The sequence below is a fragment of the Hyaena hyaena genome, unplaced genomic scaffold (genome assembly GCF_003009895.1).
Source record: "Hyaena hyaena isolate Hyena2069 unplaced genomic scaffold, ASM300989v1 scaffold_490, whole genome shotgun sequence".
NCBI lineage: Eukaryota > Metazoa > Chordata > Mammalia > Carnivora > Hyaenidae > Hyaena > Hyaena hyaena.
Window position 1 is genome coordinate 689,009 of NW_024081123.1, and position 19,983 is coordinate 708,991.

A 19,983-nucleotide genomic window follows, 5' to 3' on the forward strand; every position below is an offset into this window, starting at 1 on the left:
GCCACCCAGGTGCCCCTTAAAAAAATCTGTTTTTGAATATGTGCTAGGTAATTGAAACTAAGGGTTGCTTTGAGTGTTCATTGTACCATTCATTCTACTTTTACATATATTTTCAATTAAAACCTTAATGTTAAGCTCATGAAATATTCTCTGCTTTCAAGGTATTAGCAATCAAGAATGGCAGTTTCTTATGTTAACTATGGAGACCGTAGTGAATAAGGCAAACTTCATTGTGTTTAATCCTAAATGAACAACAGATACTCGCATCACATTCTACAGTTCTTGCTACTCAAGAACTGACAACATCAGCATCCCCTAAGAGCTAGTAGAAATGCAGGATATAAGGTTGAACTGCATACCTACTGAATCTTATTTTTAACAAGATCTCCAGTGAGCAGAATGCATGCTAAAGTTTAGGAAACACTGTTTGTAACCATACGATTGTCTACATTTCCTAAAATTACATCTAAAAAGTACACTCCAGGAAAAAAAATCAATGGAGATACTCTTATAAAGAGTTTGCATTTGAATAGAGAACTATTTTTATTTATGTACTAATGATATTTAGTCAGGATGATAACATTTAATAAGATAACATGTAACTATTATACCTTTTTTTGCTAGACCAAATAAGATTTTAGGTAAGAATAAAAGTGGTAAATATTTGACCAATCCCTCAATATGGCCAATACAAAGTAAAGAAATCAATGGTTAGGCAAGAAATACATTACATTTTAAGAGTGTCTCCTGATGATGTGACACTGAGGAATCTTGGATCTAGTCGCTACTCTTCCCTTTCAAAAATTCCCACCAGAGAAACATGCAGAGAAGTATAATCCATTCAGCATTGCTTTTGCTTGTTTTTGATACCATGCACCTCTGAAAATACATGAATTGGGGGAACATAACTTTGAGTAGAGATGTCTGTGTCATTCCTAGCCAATAATAGAGAGGATGAGGTGAGGAAGAAATGCTATATCTGGCCATAAAATCAAAAATTAGCAGTGGTTGTTTGTCTACCCCAGAGAGGCTCAGACTAGAGACTGAACATCCTGGAGTTTCTCTTTGCAAGGGTAGAGATAACGACATGTACATGGTAGAGGAAAGGAAGAAAGGTGAAGGAACACATGTAGAACAGACCCTGCAAGGAGCCTTCAAAGAGATGTGAATAGGTGAAAGAGACCTAGAAATTTTGAAGCCTTAACTTTCCATGATTTATCGCCTTTTTGGACTCATGTGACCTGAGATATAGATGAGAAAAGGCAAGCAAGACTGAGAAAATACAAATTTAAGGCAGATTATAATGAACTAATGCACAAATGGAAGGTGGGGAAATGGAGGCAATAAATATAGACAATTTCAGTTTGGAGTCATAGTCCGAGAAAGAATATGTAGCTTAAGATTAAATGTTAGCAGAAACAGGGGGACAAGTAGGAAAGATCTTAATATATTTGGCTAGCCAATGGGAAGGAAATAAACATATTTGATTAGCCAGTGGTGAGTAAAGATAAAATATTAGTGGAATGAACAAGGTTCTTGAGAAGATAAATGTAGGAGAATAAGTAGAAAAAGTGAAGATAAATCACACAGATGATGTTTAACTTTGGAAGGGCATCAGGACACCTCGGTTCTTGGAGAAGGCAGGGAAGGAAAGGAGAATTGAAGATACAATCTCAAACAAAAAGTGTGGTCATCTAAGAGTGAATGCATTCAGAGGCTTGGTCTGTGTGCCTGGGGCAGTCTCCTGAGGTTTGGGATGGTATGATAGGGCTGCTATAAGAAAACCAAAGATAAGGCAACTGTGTAGTTTATGGTCTGGATGAGCACACTTTTGAGAATTAACGGGTTATCACAGATGGGGTGCTGGTACAGCAAGTGACTCTCCTTGGCAAATGTTAACACATGGTCACCCTAGAAAGGAGCCTCCACCACTGAAGAGGGAGCAGCTATTAAAGAGTGAATGGATATGGCAGATCCATTCAGCCCCCATGGCGTTGTCTGGCAGTACAGGGTCAGAATCGGAGAGTAATGGGCTTACAGAGCTGGGGGAAAGGTGAGGCAGGAATATTAGAAAGTCAAAAGAATGAGGGGTCCCAGAGTCATTGACAACATCTTTGGAATGGCTGGCAGTAATCTACTAGCGTCCCCTAATGTTGGGAAAGTTGGAAATGTTCTCAGTCCACTTGCCTCCTGTGGATAGTGCACAAACAAATTATTAATTTAAAATAAGTTAAGTTGAAGTGTATAAATAGCCATGTGTGGCTACCATGTTAGAAAGAACTGGTTTTGATTAAGACAAGGGAAAAGTGAAACCAAGAGAGTAATGGACTATAACGGAAGGGCAGCAAAAGTCAAAGGACAGGATAGGAGTTTATTAGACAGATTTTAGAGTAAGTGTAACTATATTTACTTCTGTGTGATGATGAAGCCCGAAGTGTGACAGTGCTTGATAACCAAAGAAAAGAGCCGGTGGGACTTAGGTGTGAAGTCCAAGCATGGGCAGTCGTGTGGGCGACCCTGGGGGTGATGGGAGTTAGCTGGGCCAGGAGTACAGGGTGCATCTCATACTAAAGGCCTAGAGGAAAGTTATGTGGGTCCCTGAGAACATGAGATGGAGAGTTCTTGGTTTTGTTTTTCAGATATTAGTTGTGTTCTGAGGTTCCTGGAGGAGGCAATGTGTATCAAAAAGAATGTAGATTCCTTCCTCCAGCCCTGGTCATGGCAAGAAGGCAAAGGGGAAAATTAAAATTTGTTTCCTTTTCACAAAGGAGGATTGTAATGGTGGTGGTTAAACCTTTTTTTAATATCTATAGTATTTTACGTGGTAAGTTATTAACAAAGGATTTATATTGAATTGAGTGGTAAATTATATTAAACAACAAATAAATAATTTTATTTTCCAGATCTGCCTTAACTTTGGAAATGGACTCCATTTAGAGGTAAGGAACCGAGAGGATTATTTCTGTCTTTTGGACTCAGAAGCTTAATTTCTTGGAAGACAACTTGGCTATGCCTTTCCTTAGACCTAACAATTCCCTTAGATCTAACAATTCCCACTCTGTCATGTGCACAGGAATATATATCCAGGGATGTTCAGTGCAGTATTTTTGTGACAATCTAAATGGTCATTCATAGAATGGTAAAACAACTTACGGTATATGAAGAATGTCCATGATGAGATACTGAATGAAAAATCAAGAGGCAGAGTAAGATGTATATTGTAATTCCATTTTTATAGGAAAATGAGCATTATATATGTGCAACTGTATGGTCATAAGAGAAGATCATAATAGATATTCATCAAGCAATTAACAGTGAATACTCTGAAGTATGAGAGAAAAAGCAGAATAAAGTTTTATAGTTTTAAATTATAAACTTTAATGTTAATTTATTGTTTTATTACATAATTTAATTTTTTAAGTTACAGAAAAATCTCTCAACAAAAAAAAGCAAAAAAAATCAATGACCTAGTGATAACCAGTATCTGAAAAAAATACATGTTATGTAGAGCAACAAAATAAATAAAATTATAAACCTAGTACAATAATCATATCTGACCTTCATATCCTAGGTCAGCTGTATTGAAATTTCCCTTGGATAAAATATTTGTCTATTAAAGCCCAACTGAAAATATATAGAATAAATCTTTTCTACTTAAGGTTCTGAAAACAAAAGATGGGCAATTTAATTCTTTACCTCATGGTTTAAACAATAAATTCATTAATTGGCACTTTTGCTCTGTTTTAGTTAAATTGATACCACGGGTTAGTTACTAAGATTTAGTTTTAAAACATTTAATAATTAATTTTTAAACGTAAGCCACCACAGAAGAATGAAACTTGATTTTCAGTAAAAAAAAAACAAAAACAAAGAATTTCTTAACATGACATATTATTTTTTGATTTGCCAATGTGTATGGTCACTACATTAGCCTGTTAAAAGAAAAATCCAACAATCATCAATCTTGAAAAGATTTGGTTGGCTTTATTCAATGATTCATGAACAGGGAAGCATCCAGTCTAGAAAACAGAAAGGATCTTCAAGAGTTGTACAAAATGAAAGGGTTTTGTATACCAAAGTGAGCAAGAGTGGGAAGTTATACTGGGTATTTGCTGGTTGGTTAGAGCAGAGTCAGTCTGGAACCGGGGCAGATAATATGCTGATCGGGTAGTTACTGACTGCTTGGCCTAGGCCTTCTTTTTCTGGGAGAGCCAAACACAGAAATGTGTTAAGTTCCAATTTGTTGATGTGGGGCTTGGCATAGGCGACTCCGTCTTGGACCTTAGTCTGGACACTTTAATGAGACTCTGTGACATTTCATTCTGGGAAGTCTTTTCTTACTGATAAAAACAAAACAATACTATTCTACTGGTTTAGAGACAATTACTTGAATGCCTATGGAGTTCATATCATTAGTGTATACATTTCCTCCTTGAAAACGAAACCTGTTAAAAAATACAAAATTTATACCTTAAGGTTTCCAGAACCATTTTTAAAGTTTTAATAAATTATAGAATACCATACTTATGTCTTAGGATACTTAATAATTTTGACAATATTTTATGTTGTAGGCCTTAAACACAAGAAATGAAAATAATCTGCTGCCTAAACACACTCACTTTGTGCGGCAAAAGCGCTCCTGGATCACTGCTCCCGTGGCTCTTCGAGAGGGAGAGGATCTGTCCAAAAGGAATCCAATTGCCAAGGTACCTCTACAGAGAAATGGGAAATGTATATATATACATAATAGAAAAGGAAGATGACAACCAGGAAAGACATTAGAAATGGGTTAGAATCACGCCATTCCTGAGCCATTCCAAGCAGGGAAGGCACTCGACTTTTTTTTTTTTAACTTTGAAAACTTTAATCCTTCTATGAAAGGATGCCTTTTTCAGACTTTCCAGATGATCGAATGGATCTATAAAGGTGATTTTGACTCTGCAATTTTTACCTCATGTGCTAAATTTAAAATCTGTACTCCCAACATATACCCCCAGTGATATCTTAATTTCATAACAACCCTGAGGAATAAGCAGGAGTGTCTCTCTACTTTACAGATAGGAACACTGAGGCACAGAGAGATTAACTCTTAGTATCACGTAACCACTGAGTGGCCAAGACAGAATTTGAACCCAGGCTATCTTACATCAGCACATCATCTCTTGAGTACTTGCGCTCTCCTACCTACCTCCTATCAAGATTATGAAAACTTCGGGGGGAAATTTTTCATTCGAAATATGTACATGTAAATTATAGAGTTTAACTTGAGTCATTCTTCTGTTATTTTTATGTTAGATACATTCTGATATTGCAGAAGAACGAGGACTAAAAATTACATACAAATATACCGGAAAAGGGATCACAGAGCCACCTTTTGGTGTGTTTGTCTTTAATAAAGACACTGGAGAGCTGAACGTTACCCGCATTCTTGATCGAGAAGAGACGCCAAGTTTTCTGGTGAGAAGAACGGCTTTCCATTTATTAGTTTGTAGTTTTTCTTTGGTAATAGTTATGATTTGTTTGTTTTTATATTGTGGTGATTTAATTACCTTAGCTTACATTTCATCTCTTCTGTTATTTATGTCATGATTTCAGCTCATTGGTTATGCTTTGGATGAAAAAGGAAACAACCTTGAGAAACCATTAGAACTGCGCATTAAAGTTCTTGATGTCAACGACAATGAGCCAGTGTTCACACAGGACGTCTTTGTTGGGTCTGTTGAAGAGCTGAGTGCAGCAGGTCAGAGTTCGTTATTTTTATGATTGACTACCCCCAGGCATTTTAACCCCATTTTGTAACCGAACACTAAATCCTGTATCTAAGTACTACCCACAGGGCAAATAGTAATAAACCTGTTGCTCTAGGTTTGGAACTGCTTTTTCTGAGATGAGGTACAAAATGCTTTACCTGATGTCTCTCTTTATTGTCAGAACAGATATGGAGGATCGGATCATGTGACAGGTTAGGTCTCTGTAGCAAAGATTCGGCCTTTGGCTAGAAAGCAGCCATAACCAACATGTAAACAAATGGGTGTGGCTCTGTTCCCATAAAACTGTATTCACAGAAACAGGTGGCTGGCAGTTGTTTGCTGACTTTTGACTTCTGTTATGTCTCAGGTTTATTGACAACATTGTCCGAGGCAGTGGTCTCTGAGACTTGCAGGAGACATTTCCCTTTGATCATAATATAAAGAATAACTATGCTTCTCCTGAATTGTTTGTATGTTAATAAGCATGCATTTGTATCTGTTCATTCTTCTTTCTTTGTATTGATTATTAGGGAGATTATAAGTAGATCTGCGGCCTTCCTGTAGCAAGTGCTCAGGACTTCCCCCCAAGAATTGTCTGTGCTGAAGCTAGCCTTGCCCTTTCTTATCATTCCTAATTCTGTACCCCATCCACACTTATTTTCTCATCCGATCGCATTTTTTGATCTTGGTAAACTGTGACTTAGATAAGCACAGTTTATGGAACAGGCTGAAGGTATGAAGAAAATAATAACGTACATATGTGTGCTTAACATCAAGTTTCATCTCGGACACTTTTTATTTTTCTAATGCCAGATACACTTGTGATGAGAATCAGCGCAACAGATGCAGATGAGCCCAATACCCTGAATTCTAAAATTTCCTATAGAATTGTATCTCAGGAGCCTGCTTACCCTCCAGTGTTCTACCTAAATAAAGATACAGGCGAGATTTATACAACCAGCTTTACCTTGGACAGAGAGGTAAATTAGTATTTTATGTTGCTTTAAAGTCTTCTTTATCTTTTCAAGTTTTCCTTTCTCTTTATTTCTCTCCTCTTCTAATTTTTATACTTTCTTATATTTCCTCACTTCTAGGATAACTCCTATAAATACCACTTCTAGGAATGTGCAGTCCAATATGGTAATCATTAGCCGTATGTGGCCATTGAGCATTTGAAATGTGATCCGTCCAAATTGAGATGTGCTATAAATGTAAAAAAGTCCCCAGATTGGAAAGACTTAGCATGGAAAAAAAATGCAACATACCGCCTTAGTAATATTCTCTTGATTGCATGTTGACATGATATTTTAGGTACCATGGGTTAAATAAAATATATTTGTTTAAAATTGGTAGTATGGCCTTTTTTTAAACTTTTTTAAACGTGGCCATTAGAAAATGTAAAACTGCATAAGGACAGCACTATTCAAGGGCCTCTCTAGTCAGGATTCTGTTTGCTAGAGAATCCTAAAGCCATCCTCTGTAATTTGTGGTTCTGTAATGAAATCAGCCCTCGATTGCTAATATGGATATAGAAGGAGGAACAAAGACTGACTTTGGAGTCCTACTTAGGATATGAGAAATACTTGTAAAGAAATGAATTGTTATAATTCCCAAATTGGAGGGAAATTTCAGTGGGATTCCTGGACAGGCTGTTCTCAAATACTTCACTTTTTTCTTTCTAACTCAAAGGGAAAACATTAGATGAAAACAGAAAATAGAAGACTTTTTAAAATATTGTATACATGAAGGTTTTAACAGTGTGCATGAATAAAATGTTGTAAATAAATCATTGTCTAAGTGCAGTCATTATATTTTATATGACTTGGGAAAATGATTTCATTCTGTCCAGAGAGGGAGAGGATTGTGCTCAACATTGCTAATGGATCTCTGTGAAATTAAAGAATATTATTATTCCTAAAATTCTACTCTGTACCTTTTCACATAAAATTAGAATGGAAAAGTATTATTTTCAATTATTCTGATTTTTTTAAGAAGCTGCTGTCTGCGAAGTATGTTAAGTTTAACCAGTGGTAATGGCTGTCACTTATTGGGCATTTACCATATGTCAGGTGCTATCCTAAGCCTTTTACGTAGATTAATCCATTTAATCCAACTATGAGGCAGATGCAGCTATTATCCCCATTTTACCACAAAAGGAAACCAAGGGTCAAAAGGATTAAGCGTATGTCCAACACAGCCATTAAATGACAAAGCCAGAATTGGAATCCAAGCAACTGGCTCTAGAGCCTCAGTTACATCGAACAGTTCTGCCCCAGAGAGGACCCCCATGCATTCGCACTTGCCACACACACACCCCCCCCCCGCCCCCTGCTTTTTCTTAAACTCCAGCTACACTGGAGCCATCATAAGGGACTGTGTGGAAGATAAGGGCTCACTTTGGAGTAGCGTCTGAGGCGCCCATCTCTAGGACAAGTTCTCTTAACAATCATATCTCTCAGAATATCTGGACCACGTCAACCACATTTTGTCCTCCCTGGCCAAGTTTTTTGGGGGACTAGGTTTTCCTGGCTTAATTTTTAGCTAAAACCAAAGAAGGAACCAATTCTTATGGTCCCACCATTGCTTCCGTGTAGAGCAAACTACATTTGGAATGGCACTATTTTGTGCACAGACTATTTTAAGGAAGGACTCATGTTCTGATAATGTCACCAATGGCATAATTACAAATTTGACTACCAGCAAGTTCTCTAGACTTTTCTGGCCTTCTAGAAATGCCCTGACAGCAAATACACAGCATCTTCACATGAATACCAGATCATAAAACGTATTTATCAGTAAAATATACCATGGTTCCTCCTCTTGATGATGACGTGAACTAAAACCAGAAGGACAGATTTGGGAGCGATTCACTTGCATCACAGCTGCATATTTTTCATTGCCTTGCAGGAGCACAGCAGCTATACTCTGACGGTAGAAGCAAGAGATGGCAATGGACAAATAACAGATAAACCAGTAAAACAAGCTCAAGTTCAGATTCGTATTTTGGATGTCAACGACAATGTACCTGTAGTCAAAACTGCAATGGTAACTATTATTTTTGTATCAAATGTATCTACATACTCATAGTTCAGTCCTAACTAAAAATATATCACTTACATTTGTGCTACATTAAAATAAAATTCCTGTGTTTACGTTTTTCAGACTGAAGGGGTGGAAGTTAAAGAAAATCAAGCCAATGTAGAAGTTACACGCATAGAGGTGTCCGATGCTGATGAAATAGGCTCTGATAATTGGTTAGCAAACTTTACGTTCGTATCAGGAAATGAAATGGGTTATTTACGCATAGAAACTGATAATAAAACTAATGAAGGAATTGTGACCCTTATTAAGGTAAGTATTTAGTGTTCAAAATTGGAATGGGAAAAGTTGATTCAGAAGAAGAAACGATTATATTTTGAGCCCCAAACATTTTTAAATGTTTGTTTATTTTTGAGAGAGACAGAGTGTGAGCAGGGGAGGGGCAGAGAGAGAGAAAGAGAGACCAGAAACCAAAGCAGGCTCCAGGCTCTGAGCTGTTAGCGCAGAACCCGACGCGGGGCTTAAGCTCAGGAACCATGAGATCATGACCTGAGCCGAAGTCATACACTCAACTGACTGAGCCACCCAGGCATCCTGAGCCCCAAACATTTAAAAGTGCTTTATGTACTGAATTAACTGACACCACAATTATTTGAGATTGGAGACCTCCTTATTTTCCTGAGGTCTGTAATTAAAGCTGTAATAACTTAAAAAAAGCTCTAATTCAGTTGTCCTCATACTTAAATATGCCTAAGAGTCACCTTATAAACCTACATACCCAAAATGCAGAGTCATGGGCCCCATCATCAGGTCTGATGATTGTAGAGCTGAGGAACTTGCCTTTGTAACAGAAATCCACTTGTGATTCTAAGTAGTATGTGGATCACATTTTGAAACACAGTGATTTAATTTCTTACTTAAATGAATCAATGAAGGAAAAGTAGTCTTATTAAGCATGTGGTCTTATACATTTGAAATTTATTACCCCCACAGAATTTTTCAAACAAAAATTGTAGAATGGATTTTTATGTAATAGAATAAGGAAGAATATCAATGTATTTTTAAATGGCTTATGATAGAATTTTCATATCAGATTTTGAAATAAAATGCAAAGCTACAGCTTTCAAAATACTATTCCATTAAGTCACACACAGACAAAAATTAATTCCAGAAGTTTCTAAACTTTTACAAAAACCTAATATATGAAAGAGTAACAAATCTAACAATAGGAAGAGGAATAATGATAAATATAAAACAGAATAGAGAAAATTAACTTGAATTTTCATGGTAACAATTATGTACACTGTGTATTATATGCACTTAGACTACTGCTTTGTAAAGCAGAAGAAACCAGAATAAAATGACCTCATATTTAATATAATTTTTTTAAGAGAGAGTGAGCTGGGGAAGGGCCAAGGGAAAGAGAGAAAGAATCGTAAGCAGGGTCTGTGCACCAGTGCGGAGCCCGACGTGGAGCTCGATCTCACGACCATGAGGTGAAATCAAGTCAGACAGTTAACCGACTCTGCCACCCAAGCACCCCAAGATTACCTCATGTTTAAAGGGAATGTTATGATTGAGGAAGAAGTGGACAGTGGCATCAGAGATGAAAATAGATTTGCCTGCTTGTATAGAAGTAAGCATACTTCTTAGTCATAGAAGTGAGTACAACCTTGCTAGATGCTTGAGATCAAAAACCAATAATATACATAAGGAGAAACAATTAGTGATGAATGATAGAAGTACTAGAAGTATTCTCACCATACCATGGTGGCACTAAAAGAGATACAATTATTTCTACCAAAGGGGGCATAGCAAAAAAGTGTAAAATTAGTATTAATGTGACAACAGCAGATTGAGAAAATTAAAAATTTACTGTCTCAATTGTATAAGAATTGCTTCCAAATTTTAAGAGCAATATTCAGATTCCATTCAAATGAAGTGAGACAGAGAAGATACACAAATAGCAAATACGCACAGGATACTCAACATCATTAGTCATTAGGAAAGATGCAAATTAAAACTACAAGAGATACCACCATGCACCTACCAGAATCAAAAAGACTGATGACACCAACAGTCAGCACAATATACAGAATCTGGACTGGTGGAAACATGAGTGATACAGTTAGTTTTGCAGTTATTTTAACATTAAACACAGAATAGTTACTCAATGACCCAAAAATTAAGTACAAGGCATCCATCTACCCAGGAAAAACAAAATCATATATTATGATAATTTGTATGATGCCAGGTGGTATCTACATTTATCATGGAAAGCATTGCATACTACATAGAATCGTCCATGTTGCACACTTGAGACTAATAAAACATTGTATATCCAGAAAGAAATCTATCCATACAAAAACTTCCATGCAAATCTTATAAGCAGCTTTTATTCATAATAGTTAAAAGCTGGTAACAATAAAAATGTCTGTCAGCTGGCAAGCAGATAAAATGTCATATATCCACATAATGGAATAATACTATTGGTTAATAAAAAGGAATGGAGTACTCATGCATGCTACAACACGGATCAATCTCAAATTCATCATACTTTGTGTATGAAGCCAGACATAGGGAGTCCTGGGTGGCTCAGTCGGTTGAGTATCAACTCTTGATTTTGGCCCAGGTCATGATTCCAGGGTCCTGGGATTGAGTCCCTGCATCGGGCTCCATGCTGAGTGTGGAGCCTGCTTAAGATTCTCTCTCCCTAGAGCCTCCTGGGTGGCTCAGTCGGTTGAGTGTCTGACTTCGGCTCAGGTCATGATCTCATAGTTCATGAGTTCCAGCCCTGCTTCAGGCAAGGCTCGGCCTCGGGTGAGTTCGAGCCCTGCTTCTCTCTCTTTCTTTCTTTCTTTCTGTCTCTGTCCTGGTGGGATTCTCTCTCTGTCTGCCCCTCGCTCACTTACATCCTCTCTCTCTCTCTCTCAAAAAAAGAAAAAGATTCTCTCTCCTTCTGCCCCTCTTCCCCACTCATGTACTCTCTCTATCAAAAATAAAAAAGAAATTTAAAAAAAGAAACCAGACACAAAATACTACATATTGTATGATTTTATCTATGTGAAATTTCTAGAAAAGCATAACAATGAATATAGAAAGATTAGTAGTTGCTCAGGGTTAGAGATATGAGTGATGATTGACTATAAGCAGGCAAAAAGGAACTTTTTGGGGTGATGGAAATGTTCTAAAACTGGATGGTAGTGACATTTGAAAAACTATACAAGTTTCCTAAAAATCGCCATGTTGTACATTTACAATGGGTGAATTTATTCTCTGTAAATTATACCTCAGTAAAGCTGTGAAAAGGAGAGCAGGTACTATAAACTGTGGAAATACAGATAATATATCATCACATGAGAAAAACCCACAGCTTTGTTAACAAATTAACAAATACATTTAAAATCTTTAATGCTATTAAAAATAGCAAAAGTAGGAATAGGAAAATATGTTGACAGCTTTAAAAACAGAGGTATTTCCCCTCATGCATTGTTCACAATGCTGAAATTTTTTTCATTCTCTGTGGAGTATTATGGCTATTTATAACAACCTCCATTAAACAGTTTTTACGGCCTTAGTACCTACTTCATTTTTTTTAAACAATGCTGTGGCTTTCCATGGCCTTTGAATACTAATGACATCTGACTGGAATATTTTTCATTTTATTTTATTTTTAGAGAGAGAGTGAGCAAGGGAGAGGGACAGAAGGAGAAAGAATCTTTTTTTTTAATGTTTTATTTATTTTCTTGGGGGGGGGCGGGAGCAGAGAGAGAATCCCAAGCAGGCTCCACAATGTCAGCACAGAGCCTGATTTGGGGCTCGATCCCACAAACAACAAGATCATGTTCTGAGCCGAAATCAAGAGTCGGACACCTTCTGAGCCACTCAGGTGCCCCAAGAGAGATAATCTTAAAAAGGGCCCATGTTTAGCAGGGAGCCTGACTGAGGGCTCCATCCCACAACTCTGAGATCATGACCTGAGCTGAGATTAAAAGTCGGACACTCAACCAACTGAGTCACCCAGGCGGCCCCGGCTAGAATATTTTATTTCTCATCCAGCATACATCAGGCCATCAAAACTAGCCTGTCTAGTCCAAGAGCAAATTAAAAAGAAAATAACTTTCACAAGGATTCTACGATCACAAAGAGTGTATTTTTCTCTAGTCATTTTCTGTTGAGTCCTTGTCTCAACACCATAGTGGCCCATTTTAAAAAGAGGCCAAAAATTGTTACTCATCCAGAATCCTGCAGAGAGGAAAACAGATTTCTTAATAAAACATCAAAAAACAAATTGAACAGTTTTGCAGTAATTCCTATAAACACATGTAATACATTTAATGTTATATTAAAGAAACAAGCAAAATGGCCCACGCATCTAAAAGGTCAGGATCACTAGAAATAAAAGTTGACAGGACCTAAATAAACTTTGACTAGGTATTTCTTTTAGTAGTGAGCTATAACTCAACAGAGGAAAAATAATTTGTGCAAAAATGTTCAGAGGAGTATTAATTATATTAAAAATTATATATAGTCCAAATGCCTAATAATCAAATGGCTAAGTAAATTAGGTGTATCTAAATAGCAGCATACTATACAAATACTTATAAAAAGAAAATGGGCAAATTGGAACATAAAATATGTATTCAGTGATAAACTGACTTTATCCAATGTACTTTATAATTTGCACAATTCATAAAGAACATGATATTTGGAGGAAGGTTAATCTTTTACGGCATTAATAGCAAACCAGGTCTTAATACAAATTATGCTAAAAAGGCAGGGGTGGAAAGGTTGTTTAAATAAATTTGAAAACTTGTGGGTTTAGCAAAATTAAATCAGGAGGTCTCAGCTTTTTGGTCTGCTAATGTGCAGTGAACTCGGGGGACAGCTGGGAGTACTACACCTAGGCACCCCTTTTCCCCCAAAACAAACCCATAGAACACATTTTAAGGAATATTATATCACATGTCTATTAACTTTTTCAGTCAAAAAAATGACTTCAGATTGGTGTGTGTGTGTGTGTGTGTGTGTGTGTGTGTGTGTGTTTTAAATAATTTGGATTTTTGAGGCACCTGGGTGGCTCAGTCAGTTGAGCATCCAACTTCTGCGCTGGCCATGATCATATAGTTTGTGAATTTGAGCCTTGCGTCAGGCTCACTGCTGTCAGTGACATCGCATTTCAGATCTTCTGTCCCACTCTCTTTCTGCCCCTCCCCCCCCAAAAAATGAATAAATATTTTTTAAAAATTCTAATAAATAATTTGGACTTAAAAAAATAAATTGGGGATGCTCCCTAATCATCCTTAACATTTATGAATTTCCAAAATGACAGATGTTTTGGGGCACCTGGGTGGCTTAGTCGGTTAAGCGTCCGACTTTCGCTTGGGTCATGATCTCGTGGTTCGTGGGTTCGAGCTCCGCGTCGGGCTCTGTGCTGACTGCCAGCTCAGAGCCTGGAGCCTGTTTCAGAGTCTGTGACTCCCTCTCTCTCTAACCCTCCCCTGCTCACGCTGTCTCTCTCTCTCTCTCCTAGAAATAAATAAAACATTAAAAAAAATTTTTTTTAAAAATGACAGATGTTTTCATTGCTTGGTATCAATATGAGTTAGACCACTGAGTGCTGATTATTCCCCATATGTTACATTGTTACATCTAACATTAAAACTGCATGTGTGTGTTTGTGTGTGTATTCTAATTGTTTTTTCTTTTAAAGGAATTCCCTTTGATTTTTGCCTTCCCAGGAATTAGATTATGAAGAAATGAAGAGTCTCGATTTCAGCATTATTGTCACTAACAAAGCAGCTTTTCACAAATCAGTTAAGATTCAACATAAGCCTACACCCATTCCCATCAAAATAAAGGTGAAAAATGTGCAAGAAGGCATTCATTTTAAACATAACACAATCTCCGTTCATGTTAGTGAGAGCATGGATAAATCAAGCCAAAGCCAAGTAATTGGCAAATTCCAAGCTTTTGACGAAGACACTGGACAGGTAGCTCACGTAAGGTAAGAGATAGTGCTGCATATATTTCCTTATTTTAAATTACTTTAAATGCCGGTCTTCAAAAACTCATAATGAAATTTGAACCCTTCATTCCTTCTCTCCCAGCATTATAATTCCCCAAAGGTCTAGAGATTGAATTTTCTAGAATTGTACCTGCAACTGAGAAGCAGGGAGAAATTTCCCCCCAGGCCACCTTCCCTCCACCAACTGAGTGTGAGGCAGAGGCTGGCCGGGTCCTTCACCTCAAAGTAATTCTGGCTAGAAAAAGCTAAAATGCAACAAAGAGAAAGCTCAGAAAGAAACTTACTGTCTTATTCTGTATAAATCTGTCTTACATCCTGAAAGAGTTTAGAGGTAAAAAAGTAGCAAATAAATTTTCTCCACCAGTTCTTGTTGGGTAACTAAGTCATTCTCCAAAGGTTTACCCCCCAGAAAAGCTATAGGACAGACTATAGAGCAACTCAAACTTCCTGAGTTTGTAGGCAATAATTGGTCGCCCTTGCATATATGTCTTGGGTATCTTACAGAAATACAGAAGGTTCCAGATAAATGTGATACACAGTAAAGAGTAAAGAGAGGTCAGGGCACTGGATGGCTCAGTCGTTTAAGCATCCACGTTTGGCTCAGGTTATAATCTCAAGGTTTGTGAGTTCGAGCCCCGCGTCAGACTCTGTGCTGATATCGCAGAGCCTGGAGCCTACTTCGTATTCTGTATCCCCCTCTCTCTGCCCTTTACCTAATATCTCCCTCTCTCTCAAAATAAATAAATAAACATTTAAAAAATGGATAAAGGGGGCTTTTAGGACAGTTTCAAAAAATTAAAAACATTTCAAACTAATGCCTGTAACAAGAACATAGATAATGAACCAAAAGTTAAGCTTGAAAGAGTTGTAGATATTAGAGGTTATGTTTATCCAAAAGTGAAAATTAATTTTATGTTTGTGTTGTAACAGATATGCCAAATTGGAAGATATAGACAACTGGATCTCTGTGGATTCTGTTACATCTGAAATTAGACTTGTAAAAATTCCCGATTTTGAATCCAGATATGTCCGAAATGGTACATATACTGCAAAGATTTTGGCGATATCAGATAGTAAGTTATTAAATATATATTTTTCTTGGTTATAGATAACCAAATCTCTCCAATGGACACACTTTCACATTTCTACTTATATAGTGGATTAAAAAACATGACTTGATCTGAGTATGAAAACACATCTAGGATAGAAAGTGCCGTAATTTGTTAGTACCTTCTTCTCACCAAATCGGAAAGGTAATTCCAACTCTGTCCATTGTCAGCAGTAGAGGCAGCATATACATATTTCTTCTTTATTATTTTTAAGGTTATCCAAGAAAAACTATCACTGGCACCATTGTTATCACAGTGGCTGACATCAATGACAATTGCCCCACACTGGTTGACCCAGTACAGAGTGTCTGTGAGGACATGCAGTACGTGAATGTGACCGCAGAGGACTTGGATGGATACCAGAACAGTGAGCCTTTCAGTTTCTCCATCATCGACAAACCATCTGGGATGGCAGAAAAATGGCAAATAGTACACCAAGAAAGTAAGCAAAATCATTGGGCTACATAGTTAAATATTACACATGATAGAAATCTAAAATCTTTATAATATAGGCTGTGCTTTATTTTTCATAAATTTTATTCCCAGTACAGTTTTTTACAGAAGTTTATAAGATGAGGTTCTGAAGCTCAGGTATAGTGTCTTTCGGCAGCTTGTAGTTTAATACCTGATTTGGAATAGTAGAAGAGGGAGAGAAGAAAAATAACCTGATGTCTTAAAGATAACTAGATATTCCCTAAATTGCTCTTGAAGTACTTGTTTTGTCTCATAAGCTGAGGAGTACCTTGCCTGTCTAGGCACAGCAATCAGGTAGATATCTTCCAAAATCTTAAGCTATGGTAACAATTCCACCAAAATAATAACTTATGAATCACTTACATGCACGAGGCACTTTGCTGGCCCTCCATATGCCTTATCTCATTCAGTCCTTTAATGTAAACATTATTCCCTGATCACAGCTGAGGAACCTTGACCTAACTAGAATTAAGCTGGTAAGTGATGGACACAAGATGAAGAAGGGCCTATCTGACCCTCACCCCGTTCCAGATGGCCATGTGCATATATCCATATCTTGGACAAAGCATCCTGTTGACATGAGCTTTGGGGTTTTATTCAGGGTGGTTTTGAATGCCAAAAATTATCCAGAAGACTATTTTGTTTTAAACAATTAGTGTTCCTTTTAGAAAAGTTTCAAATATAATACCCAAGCTTTTCTTAATTTACAGGTTTATTGCTATTTTAAGTCTAACCAATTTTTACAGTCGTTTTAAGAGGCTTTGAATAACGTTTGGTCCAGTTTCCAGAGTAAACACCTTCAACATCTCAAACTACATTTATAAATTAAGTATATTCAGTTTTTTTCCTATGTATTTCAGTGATCTGAATTAACAAATAAGATGCATTATCTCACTTCATATGATCTGTATGCTCTAAAAATCCAAAAAATTTGACTTATATATACACTAAACCTGAAATCCTCTTCAGTGGTTCAATACAGAATAAACCAGTGATGTTTCAGCCTACAGGTACAAGGCCATGACTGTAACATAATCACACACTTTAAATTGGAGCTACAAAACTGTTGCATTAATAGGGCTAATTTTCCAAACAATATAAAGACACAGTAACAAACACAATTTCCATATCATACAAAAATATTAAAACTGTGTCTTCAAATTGCTTTAATATTCAGTACTTAATTCTAAATCTTCTTAGGGTTTATATATTCACTGGCAAAAGACAGTTATGCTCTCGGTTAACTAAATTTGCCTCCCTCTAAGGATGAAGTACTTGTTTAATCAGTCACCATCCTGATTAGTTGGTGCTCCTTAAGATCAGGTGTTCAGCTAGCGTGAGCCCTGGGTGGCAGACATCCAGATGATTCCTCTTATGGTCATTAAGTCACAGCCTTCAAACTTGAAAAGTGGTTGGTCTCCTTATTCACAGTGTCTAATTCTGTATGCACAAAAGTCTGGGACTCCCACCTAAGGCCATATGCTTGATTGGAGCTGGCCTTTCTGAGACTAAGATGTGTAAATGTGTTTTGCATTGAACTTGCTGGGTTTCCAAGTCTTACTTATTTTATTTAAGAAACTCATGTTGTTTGGGAGATACCAGTCACTGTCCTAAACACTTGACAAATGTTAACCACCCTAGAAGTTTGCAACAGATAAAGTGTGTTCACAGATGAAGAAACAAGGGCACAGAGAGTTTTATTAACATTCTCAAGGTCACAGTTAAGAGCTGGAACTAGAATTTAAACCCAAGTAGTCTGGCTCTGGATATGTAAATGAATTTTTTATCTAAATATCAAGATGTTTGAATTTGATGGGTCCTTGAATTTTTTGTAGTCTTAGGAACATGAAATTCTTAAGGGTATGCATGTTGGAATGTTGTAAGAGGAAGTCACTGAGATTTATACTTTATATATGTAGACAGTTTAGAGAGAGAGAATTCTATAAATCAAACTTTCTTCTCCTCGATTACACAGTAAGGTGATTGGTGAGCTGTCATGATAATAAATAGTACCTATCTATTTTTACTTATTTGGGAAAATTTTAAAGCACAGAAAATTCCAGAGACCAATATGGCAACATCTTTGTACCTAGCATCTAGAATGAAAAGAATATTAATAATTTCTCATATTTGAATAAGACCTCTTTTGTTACAATGACAGATAAAACAGAAGTCCTCTTTTCCTCCCCTCTCAACTTGCCCCCTCAAAGCCAATCACAAATTTAATTATATTCTTCCAGGCCAAGTCTTCATGGATTTTTTTCCTTGACTTAAATTTCCTTTAAGTGATTAGATGCTTTTTTCACTTCTCCAAAGCTTTGAGGATGACTTAATAAGTATATTCTATCTATGCAGATCAAATCCCATAAAATTTAGACCTTAAAATGAAGAGAGGCTGTTTCTTACTTCCAAAAATAAATAATTAAAACACAACAAAAGTTAAACATTTCATTATCTTTGTATTCAATCAGGTTCACATTTCTTGCAAGTATATTCTTTTTAAATAAATGTTATGAGGATGTCAGGACAACTTTTAAGCCCTTCTAACTGATCATTATTTTTACTCATGTGAAAACTGGTCATTATTTTTATTCATATGAAAGCAAAGTTTGAAAATAATCATTAGTCACATTTAAAAGAAACAACAAAAGGTCATTCAGACAACACTTTTTGTGCCATGTTCTTGAGAAAAATTAATCCAGCCATGAGGAAATAATCAGACAAATTCAAACTGAGGAACATCCTTTGAAATAAATGATCTTCAAAACTATCTGGGTCTTGAAGGCCAAAAAAAGGATGGAACTGATCTAGATTATTCATAGAAATTAGAGTGAATTCATAGAAACTAAAGGCAAATTTATAATTCTTGATTAAATCCAGGATGAAGGGGGGGGAAAAAAAACAACAGAGAGAATGAGAACTATCAAGGGCATTATTACAATTGAAATGTTTAACTATGGGTTACATCAATACTAAACTTTTTTAGAGGACTAATGTCCCTTAGTCTTAGAAGGGATAAGGTATTGATGTGTATCATAATGTCTGCGACTTACTTTCAAATACCTTAGAAAAAAAGTGTCTGGAACAAGTATTTTTATAAAAATGTAAACAAGTCACCAAGGCTGTATTGATGTTTTTTGTAATATTCTTAGAATTTTTCTGTAGGTTTGAAATTTGTCAAAATTTTAGATATATAGTGATACAGTGTCAGAAATAGAACAGTTCCTAGCATTGAGTAGACATCACACACATTTGTGTGAAACTAATCATGAAAAGAAGGTGTATCCAAATCTAATCATTTGCTATTGACCTTCCTCTTGGAGCTATCTGGACTAATTTTAACAAGCACTCAGTGTGAATTCAATAGAAAAGTTAGACAATGGGGCTCCTAGGTGGCTCAGTCAGTTAAGTGTCCAGTTTCGGCTCAGGTCATGATCTCATCGTTCGTGAGTTCAAGCCCACACTGGGCTCCGTGCTCATAGTGTAGAGCCTGTTTGGAATTCTCTCTCTGCCCCTCCCCACTCATGCTTTCTTTCTCTCACAAAAGAAATAAACTTGAAATTTTTAAAAATTTTTATAAAAA

The 19,983-nt window shown here is 36.6% G+C and overlaps 1 protein-coding gene across 1 annotated transcript in view; it reads left to right on the forward strand.

Moving 5' to 3' along the window:
* DSG2 (desmoglein 2) overlaps positions 1-19,983 on the forward strand; it is a 46,055-nt gene that overhangs the window by 17,254 nt on the left and 8,818 nt on the right. Inside the window, exons 2-11 of the mRNA XM_039254448.1 lie at positions 2,904-2,939; positions 4,572-4,706; positions 5,296-5,457; positions 5,596-5,740; positions 6,564-6,730; positions 8,658-8,795; positions 8,913-9,101; positions 14,531-14,796; positions 15,748-15,890; positions 16,141-16,368. Of these exons, the coding sequence (XP_039110379.1) occupies positions 2,904-2,939; positions 4,572-4,706; positions 5,296-5,457; positions 5,596-5,740; positions 6,564-6,730; positions 8,658-8,795; positions 8,913-9,101; positions 14,531-14,796; positions 15,748-15,890; positions 16,141-16,368 (1,609 nt within the window). The remainder of the gene's footprint in view (positions 1-2,903; positions 2,940-4,571; positions 4,707-5,295; positions 5,458-5,595; positions 5,741-6,563; positions 6,731-8,657; positions 8,796-8,912; positions 9,102-14,530; positions 14,797-15,747; positions 15,891-16,140; positions 16,369-19,983) is intronic.